This window comes from Beta vulgaris, chromosome 3 (genome assembly GCF_026745355.1).
Source record: "Beta vulgaris subsp. vulgaris cultivar EL10 chromosome 3, EL10.2, whole genome shotgun sequence".
Taxonomy (NCBI): domain Eukaryota; kingdom Viridiplantae; phylum Streptophyta; class Magnoliopsida; order Caryophyllales; family Amaranthaceae; genus Beta; species Beta vulgaris.
In genome coordinates this window covers 20741674-20751872 of record NC_079204.1, presented here as the reverse complement: position 1 = coordinate 20751872, position 10199 = coordinate 20741674, and the positions used below count along the sequence as shown (strand labels likewise).

Sequence of the window (10199 nt, the reverse complement as noted above, 5' to 3'; positions counted from 1 at the left end):
AATTCCATGATTAGGACCTATAAAATCACCAAGTCTGTGATAGTATTTCCAAAACAATTCATTCTCATATTGAGGAAAAGAAAAAATTGCTCTAGAATTACTAGCATATACATGGGATTCACATAACATATGAGGTAATTCAGGAGAACTCATGCAAAAATTGGGAGGATTTTGATATGATGCATCAAAACTGTAAACATGAGAATTCCAAAATTACTATGTTCCTAGCAAAAATTATTCCCATCATAAAATAGCATGACTCCATGATACAAAAAATTAATAAAAAAAATATTCACAAAAGAGAGAAAAAAAATATTTACAATTTAGTCTCACCAACAATAAAAAAACTAAATAAACAAAACCGTCTCCCCGGCAAGGCGCCAAAATTTGATAGGCGTGTCGCGCACCTAACAAAAATAAATAACCTAACTAATCCTCCTAACTATGTAGTAGGGTAAGTCAGAGTCGATCCCACAGAGAGAAAGTTGTTCTATGATTAGTCCTTAAATAATGGTAAGACTAAAGGAGATTAATATCAAGAATAATGGTGAATTAACTATACTAATCAATATATAAATAAAAGACTCTACAGTTAAGGATCCCCACTAGCACGAAATAATACAAAATAATTTCTACCCCAAACTAATAAATTAAATGTTCACAAGGAAAAGTCACCCTATAAAGTACCATAACCTCTCCCGAGTATCTATGGCTTCTCTAATATGCATTCAAGCCTACTCCCGTGGAATCATGAAAAAAGACATTAAACACGACACTTTAACTTCCTAACAATCCATTCTACCTACTCCGTGGAGAACTTCATGCCTTAATTGAAATACTCAAATCCGTCAAAATCCAACTCCCGTTGTATCAAGACAATGGATATAACAATACTAGTTATCCCTAATCTAGTATTGGAATATGCACAATCAATTAAGCAAGAACAATTAACAATTAATATGAGAATTTAAAGAAACAATCATAATTAAATCATACTAGGGTTCAACTTAACCATAGATAAAAGAAACTACTCTATCATGAAATAAATAATGAAATCTAAAACTATAAAAGAAAACATAATTAAAGAAATCAACAAGAAACTAATGAGACTCATAAATTAATGAAAAAGAATGAAAACTAGGGTTTACACTAAAAACTAGAGAGAAAGAGAGAAGAGAAAACTAAACCTAAAACCTAAAACTAAAATAACGTGAAAAGGGAGAGAGAAAGAGAATGAAAACCTATCTAAATAAATATTCAATAACCTAATATGACTTGGAAAGTAATTTACAAGATAAGGAAAGTCTTAATATAATCATTAATAGGCGGATTAGTGATCCGCGCGTACACGTGGCAGATTTCAGCAGAAACAGTGCAATCTTCCGAAAGGCATAACTCCTTGAATAGAAGTCTCATCGGGACGTGCCACCTATCGTTGGAAAGATCTTCAAGTATAGTTTCCAAATCTGGTGGAATTACTCGATTCTAAAGATCACATCAAAAGTTATGATCAGAAGAGTAGACATGACTCTTTTTCACATTTCTTCTAATGATTTTCCGCTTCGTTTTTGCTCAAACTCGTACTATGACATATCCATACGATCCTTATTCATTGTAGCTTCTTTCCAAGTGCTCCTAATCCTTAAGCTTAGCTAATCATACTCCAAATAAGTCTTCAATGCCTGAAATTCATCAAAAACAAGAAAACATACCGAATAGGAATAGAAAAGCATAACTTAAGAATAATATAATGCAATAATGAAACTAAATATGAAATTAAATGCTCTAAAATGCAACCTAAATTAACCTAAAAACTATATATAAATATGACTTATCAATAAACCTACTACTAGTATGACTATACTGAATCATGGTTCTATAATCTAGTGTTTAAGAGAGATTATTACTAAATTTCGCAATAGTGAGCATGTTTTCATCAAATTGTAATAGTTTTCCTAAAATTTCTTTTGATTAACAAACTGTTTAATCTTAATCAGTTATATTTCAGTGTCAAGTAGAATAAAGCAAATGTTATCTTAAGAAGAAAAAAATGCCTTTTATGAAGTGAACTTACAATATCACATTATTAGTTATTGTAAGAAAGCGAGTCTTAACACATGTTTTCCAAAATAATGTAAGTGTTAATCACGTGTTATACTCTAAGTGTTAATCACGTGTTATACTCTAAGTAAAAACATGACATTAATTTGTATCGCGCTTACTCGGTAAACTCTGTCGTCCACCTTCTTCCTCCTCTTCATTTTCCATGCCTTCTCATGACCATTTACTCAACCTGATTTTTCTTGCTCTGATAATTCTTCCTCAGACGCATTTAATACTTCTTCTTCTCCCTCTGACTCGGTTTCCGTTTCTCCGCGTGCTTCCCAATCTTCATCTTCATCTTCCTCCGACTCCGTTCCCCAATCACGCTCAGTTATTACACCATCCACTTCATCCATCTAAGAAGAAGAAAAAAAAAATCAACTTACATGCTAACACCAAGGCGTGTTATATGCTCGTAAACATGGTTAAATAACAACTATACCTTGGTTTTCTTCTTCTTTTTACATTGCTTCAAGACTTTTGATCTCTTCATTGCCTTATTGAAACAAGAGTGTGAGTTTGGCAAGATAAAGGTAGTGGCTTTTTTGGGACATATAATTTCAGCACAATAACCAAATATCCATATACTCACATGTTAACAATAATAACTAACTATCAAATTTATACAAACTATTGAGTAAATACTACAAACTATTGAGTAAATACTACAAACTGATTTCATAAACTAGAATATAAACTGATAAAAATCAACTTCATAAGATGAATTTGAAAACCAATTGAAGTCTTCAGGGTGGTCTTTGTTCTAAAAACCAATTCATAGAAGTAAGTCACAGCAACATAGACAACCATATACAAGCAAAATATTGGTGAGGAACAAACATAAGAAGAGAAGAAAAAGGGATTATAAATATAGGGAAAAACCAATCCTAGTATGTTCAGATTCCTAGAGGTTCAAAAAATGGTGAATATGTCCAAGTTGGCAGAAATCTCACTCACAAAATGATACTAGAGCTTCAATTATGGTCACCATGTACAAGAATCAGCCATGAGATCCTTACTGCAGCTTTTCCATGTTGTTTGCTCAAATTTCAGAACAAAAATCACCATCAAAGAACTCGTATCAAATTTCAGAGCATAAAACCCACTCAATTTGGTCTAACACCACCATAAAACCCACGAATGGAAAAGACACGAAATTTGAAAGTGTAGAGTCTAACACCACCACAAAACCCACTCAATTCCAATGAAATTTAATAAAATGCTAGTTATAATACACGAAATTAAGACATGTTTAGAAAATTAAGACATGCAATTTTCATGAATTAAACCCACAAAATTTAACAAAACCCACGAAATTTCATGATGTAAACCCCACGCAATTTTCAACTAATTAAATATACCTTCAATTCACGAAAAACACAGTTAATTCGTGCCTCTTTCCAGCGAATTTTCCGAAATCAAACGTTAAGTTACAGCTCCGGTGGGTGGTTTGAAGAGTGAGGTTTGGAGAGAGGATGGCACAGTTTTCAAAATTATTATTAAACTAGCTTATGGAATGAGAGGGAATACTCTATTCCCATGCTTTTACAATCCCATCATACTAAATCACTTGAATTGACAAACTTACCCTTAATATGGCCAAAGTTACCCATATCTGATATGATTTTATCAATACTCATAATCCCCACTCCTCACTACCCCATTAGCCACCCTGCTGGCACCGCTGTTCTTCTCTAGTCTTCAGTATACTAACAGTCTTCGATATTGACACGCATGCACTCGCACTTAAGGGCTGAGTTTTCAACATTCACACCCAGAGTCTTCATCCTTCACAACAGTCTTCTCTAACCTTTGCACCAGACTTCATCTCCTCATCGACCACCAAATGAGAAGACTTTTAGTCGTTGGTTAAGGTTCCTCGTCTTTTTTATCTCACCGGCCACCATACATCATTTTACCCGTCGTCAGTATTTGTACATCTTTAATTCTTATTAGATGCGCCAATTGTTTGTATATCTTTCAAATTTTGTTAATATAAGTTTCGTTTAGTGGTTGAAACCAGAGGCCTATTATTCTTTAATACGAGTCAACTACTGCTTTTATTTGAAACCCTGTAGAATATTAGTAGTTGAATTTTTAAGTTTTAAATCTTGTTTAGTAAATTTAAAAGTTTAATATTGTTTGGAAGTTGAATTTGTTGTTTAGTAATTAGTTTACTAATAAAGATTTTGGATGGCCGAAGTTTCAGATCGGATTCAGATCGTAATTTCCCTGATCCAAAATTTTTAGAAATCAAAAATTTCGAATAAAATCGAATCGCCGTTATCCGAGATGAACACCCTTAACTGTTACAACTTCAATGGCATGCTATTAAAGAAGAGATGATGATTCCCTTTTTTTTTCCAGAGACTAGCTAAGGAAAACTTGTTTGTGGAAGAGAGTGAGAGTGAGTTGCTTAATGTTTGATTGGAGGTAAAAAAAAAAATTGGAAATATGAAATAAAACGATTGCAATTAAAACAAGATAATGGTCAATGCCAGAAATGAAGAAGTAAACATCGAAAAAGTTGATGAAGTTTTTTATGATAAAATTGTTTCTCGCAAAAAAGTGACTATAAAAGTATTTATGATAAAAAAAAAATTGTTAATAAAAATACATCTTATGATCATAGTTTGGTTTTTGTCTTTTCGTGTCAGATATGTTGTCTCTCTTGATAGGAGCACAAAATGAGTTTTGATTCCTGAGTATCGCAAAATGGATGGATCTCAATTCAATTGAAATGTTCTCAAACATTGACATATTAGTATAGTCACATCTATACTATGATTCAAGAGAAGAGCTCTAAGTATGCATCTATTTATAGATGCTTTGGAGATTGTTATGATATTTTAGATTTCTTCTTGTTTAGGAAAATTATTAATTGTAGAAGTCTTATAGTATTAATTTAATAAGAAAAAAGATCCATTTATCCATTAAAAAAAAGAAAATGTACCAAATTACAATCCAAATTTCAAGCCAAATAATTTTATCGAATAATATATATTTGTAAAATTGGAAGTTTTAAAAGCTACACAAAAGTTATTTAAAATAATGTGAAAAGCATAAAAAAAAAAAAGTTGTTCTAGGACATGAAACCTACCTCTCCTGAAAAAAGGGCACGAAACCTACCCCATGGCCATTCAACAGTTATGTCAAAACTATCTTACACAAAAAATAATCGAACAAAGCATCAATTACAAATCCACACATGCTGCAACATAAAAAGTCAAATTTCCATTGGCTAGTAAAAATGCTCTGGAATAAATAATTTAACCTCCTAACATTTGCCTATAAGTACACCACAAAACATCACTTCACTGGAGCACTTATGCCAATTATTTGTTATGCTTTCATAGTTTCATGTGAGGCGCGAATCGTTCATAACATGTTATAAACGATACTTATAAGCCATAAGCCAAAGTAGAATGTTGATATGACCTCTAACAAGCAGGAAATAGTTTCTTCTAACAAAATAATTGATTGTTTTCACTGGGAACATTAGACTGTAGCAAAGAACAAATAAGGCTGTTGCAACAGAATGATCATTACATTGCAAAAAGGGTATATACAGCTGCCTTCCCAGTTCCGCACTTCCGCTCCAGCGCGCTGCCTGCTGAAGATTAACAAATTGGATTAATTGACCATATGCATATCAGACTTTGAAATCCCGCAGGACTTACAGAAATGAAAAATAGTCGAGTTTGCTTTGTGATGTTCATGTTCGCGTGCAATTTGAAAGTTGGGCAACGGAATATGAAGCTTATCAACTCCATTGAAATCTATTTTGTTAATATAGAGTCTAGACTGTTGGTTTAAACGTTAATGTAAAACTGGATGAGTAAGAGAAGTCAGGCATGAGACGGGTCTAATTATGTTCTGAATTTTCAGTGAAAGAAAGATTTGCAAACCCATCCAAGTTTATACGACATTTGTAATCAGTAAAGTAGTACATAGATATACCTTGTTATGTTGATGAAGTCCTGTAATTCAACTAATCAGTTAAGTCATCCTCAAGAAAATCGAGCTCTGCATCATCACCTGTGGCTGGACCAGCATTAGGATGTACTTCCAAGGGATCTAGATCTGCTAGTGTCCCCATGTCTAGAGATCCCCTCCTCACATCCGAGTTACCATCATCATACTCGAGTATATCATAGTCGTATCCATCTCCATGGTCAAAGATAACTTGCTGATGATAAATCAGAAGTCAAATTCATCAGCATATGCTAAGCAGTATCCACATATGACTCGTACAATAAAAAGGAAACAGCGAGGCAACTAGGCATGGAAAAAGGGAAAAAAGGGGAGGTCTGGTGTCAGATATGCACTATTTTTCTACTGCAGGTGTAAAATATAATTCATCATCTTGCATGGCTCGTCAACCCAGTCATTGAGTAAACCTTCTACAATAACAGTAGAACACTATCAAGGGATATCAACTCATTTGACTGTCTTATTTGGCACTCCCTGAGTCTCAAGTTATAGTGAGCATACAAAAATCAGTAAACTTCTTGTGCGCGAGATGGTTTTGCCTTTCAAAGTAAAATAGCGAATCTGATCATATTTGCTCCAATTGTGTTCACATCCAAATGAAGAGCAGGTTTGACTTAGTATGTGTACAGCTAATTGCTGCAACTCCCAAACAATCTATACCATGTTGCTGCCACCAAACAGTTGATCAAACAGAATGCCATCATGAAGAAAAGCATATATTTTTCTAGTAATAAGTCTCATCACCTGGATCAAGCTCAGTTCTTGTACTGATTGCCAATTCAGTCCCAAAATCAGCTTTAGCCGATATAAAGTCAGAAATCTGTCATTAGAGAAGTAGCGGATTATATTTTTTTTTTAATATAAATCTATATTTGTTATTTACCTGCATGGACGCAGAAATCTGTCTCTCCCTGTCTGGTTCAAGACGAACAATGCATTCTCTTAGTATACGAACCACCTATGGGTTCTTCGCTAACGAAGCAAAGCTCACGCCTAGAAACTGTAAAAATGTACAAAAATACATGAAAATTTCAGTTATCATCCTGATAACCTGGCCGATATCTGTAGGCTGGAAGCTGGCTTTGAGAAGGATGCAGCAACACATAATGGATGATGGAACAAGGAACTCAAGTGACTATCAATCACACTCCAGAATGGATCATACTTGTGTATATCATCACCATGTGTCCATGCATGCTTTCGATTGCGACTTTTGCCCTTAAAATGTTACTATATACATATGTCATAGACCGGTTGCTGTTACTGTCATACTTATGCATTGCCTGCAGAACTGGGTCTATGTAATTCAAAACATACTGCACACTTATGCATTGCCTGCAGAGTAGTCAAAAGCAGCGGGGGAAACGGTCTGAACTCTGAAGAGGCGTGTAGTAGGTTGGGAAACATTTTCTGATATGTTCGAGAGCATCTCACTGACGTGGTTCTTAAATCATGTAAATAACATCAAACCCATATAGTAATGTGTTATGTCTAATTTATTTCTGTAATCTATGTCAAAAATTGTAAAGGAATCTGATGATAAGGAATCTGAACAAAGATTGTGAAGGAAATCAGCAATGAAAATTAATGATACAGACATACAAGATGGCTTACGCCTAAACATCGTCACTAACAAATTAACTACCAAGTTCAAGACACTGCATTGTTCTACGTAAACCTACAATCATAAGAAAACAAAGGAAGAAAGACACAGCAATCTAGCACCCAAAATAAGAAGAAGAAGAAACATTTACATAACAAATCATCCGACCTTAACCCCCCAAAAACAAAAACAAAAAGACAAAAGGATAAATCTAAGCCTTATTGTTACAAGCCTCATCAGACTTATCAACTGCAAGAGCCTTAACTTTGTTATAGTCATACATCACGGGTTTGACCATATATTCTTCAGGAGCAACAGGTTTTTTAGTAAAGAAAATACTCCAAACAAACATCACCATGTATGCTCCTAAAGCACCACAAGCAGTGCCAAGAATGAGAGCTGTAAGGACCTTAAGCGCGCAGTCGCGCTTTGGTTGAATCATCACCGGCTGAGCATCTTTACTAACCGTTTCAGGATCTAACGGGTGCGAATGCATCCAGTAAGGCACTTGTCTTAACTTGAAGCTCCATGAGTACAGCTTACATATTTGAGTGGAGTTTGCATTTGATGAACTTAAGCCTATGAAAACTTCCTCATTCTTGAACATTCCAGACAAGTCAATTGGGCAAGATAACAATGGATAAACTGGTCTCTTTTCTCCGGCTTTACTTATTCGAACTTCGATTCGTTTCGAACTAGCTTCATAATCAATCCAACATTGTAGTATCTTCCCACTACTCAATGATAATTTCACATCTGAAGCATTGCTCACTTTAACTGATACCAAACTACCCACATTTATTCCAATATGATTATTGTTCAAATCCCCCAATTCAGCATCAAATTTAGTGTCAATTTCAACAGCAAAAAAAGCCCTGTTTTTCTTCTCAATCAGCTCATTAGATAACCCAAACAATTTCCCATTATACCCCCCTGACGAAAACCCATTTGGGAGCATCACAAAGACAAGACCATCTCCATTTTCTGAAGAGAGAGAAAATGAAAAATAACTCCCAAATGAAGCCTTCCTACCACCATTTCTTTCCAATTGCTTTATGGGTATTTTGTACATCACTCTCCCAGCACTATAATTCCAAGATTGAGTCATTTTAACAAAAGACCCATTTCCATCAATCATTGCATCACCATAAAATGCGATTTGTGAGTCCAAAAACTTGGAATTTTTGTCAAAATTTTTGAACCCAAATGAAGGAGATGCCTCAGCTAATAAGAAACCAGCCATTAAAAAGAAAAAGACTAGAAACCAGAAGAATAAATAGTACCTCAAAATGCAAATTGAACCCATTTTTTGATATCAGCTTCAAAGATTAATGGTTTTTCCGGATAGAGAAGAAACAAAAATTGGGTTTTTTTTGTCTTCTTTTGTTGTTGTATTTAGGGTTTAGTTGAGTGCACGAGAAGAGTGGTATAGTAGTGACTAGTGTGACAGTAAGGAGATATGGCATTCTCTTTGAGACTCGAAGGAAGTGAAAAACATTTAATGCGCTTACTCGATTCTGCAAATCTTTACTTCACTTTTTCTCGTGGTCGTTGATCAATTCTGACTGAGGCCTGAGGGTGAGGGACTAGAATATGGTCCATCTATCTTCCCTTTGCAATTCTGCTTTTATATTTTTTTAATTCAAAAAAATAAAGAAGATCAAAAAGAGGGACAACAAAAATAAACTAAAACCCTGCTTTATAGACAACTTTACTTTTTCTTGTCTTAACTAGTTGTTGCAAACCCCTTTTTTTTTTTTAATAAAAATCTAGTTGTGAAAGAGTGGTGGTAGTTTAGTAGTATATATAGTCAGTGGTGTCAATTCAGTTAACTAGTTCAGTTCTGGTTTAAACCAAACAGTTCAGTTGACTTCAGTTCAGTTAATTCAGTTTATTTTTCCGAACTTAATTGATTCAGTTTAAACTTTATCGGTTTCAGTTTCAATCCATACAGTTAATTCAATTTTCAGTTAAGTTAAGTTCAGTTTACAGTTATCTTTTGGTTTGACCCGTACAGTTTTGGTTTAAACAGTTGGCTTTTTACGGATTACTATCAGTTAAACAGTTATTTTCGGTTCGGATTCAGTTATTTTCAGTTCCTTAAGGAAATCCGCATTGGCTCGGGTGAAAGTTGATATCGGTTATGACATGTGTTTCGGGTCTCGCTTCGGGTCAATCCGTTATTCGTTGCAGGGAATTCCAATTCAGTTGGACTTTTATCACATAGGTTAAAGCGTCATTAAACTTGTCGAACACAACAATGGCACCAAGAGATGTATATATATTTGTCTACGAAAGGGCATTTTGAAGTTGTCATATTTTCTGTAAAATTATTTTATTAAAGGTTCAATATTTGGCTGATATTGAAAAATTCAATTTCAAATTCTTCATTATTCTATAGTTTTCCAATGTGTAACTATTAATGATGAATTTGTGATTGGTTGTGGTCAAAGATTAAGATGATGATTGATAATGATGAATTACTTTATAAATCAGTTAA

At 34.2% G+C, this 10199-nt stretch overlaps 1 protein-coding gene and 1 long non-coding RNA gene across 2 annotated transcripts; both read right to left on the bottom strand.

The window, feature by feature from the left end:
• Nucleotides 1-5537: 5537 nt before the first annotated feature.
• Nucleotides 5538-6967, bottom strand: LOC130590904 (uncharacterized). The gene is made up of 2 exons (XR_008968772.1): nt 6064-6967; nt 5538-5716 (listed from the first exon to the last, which is right to left on the bottom strand). It is a non-coding gene; the product is annotated as an uncharacterized LOC130590904 (long non-coding RNA).
• A 688-nt stretch (nt 6968-7655) lies between these two features.
• Nucleotides 7656-9346, bottom strand: LOC104889153 (probable L-type lectin-domain containing receptor kinase S.7). Its single transcript, XM_010674306.4, has one exon. The coding sequence runs from the start codon at nt 9003-9005 to the stop codon at nt 7911-7913; it is 1095 nt and encodes a 364-aa protein (XP_010672608.2). The 5' UTR covers nt 9006-9346; the 3' UTR covers nt 7656-7910.
• Nucleotides 9347-10199: the final 853 nt, after the last annotated feature.

Coding starts and splice junctions, on each gene's coding strand:
- LOC104889153 (XM_010674306.4), bottom strand. CDS start 9,005: ATGGGTTCAATTTGCATTTTGAGGTACTATTTATTCTTCTGGTTTCTA.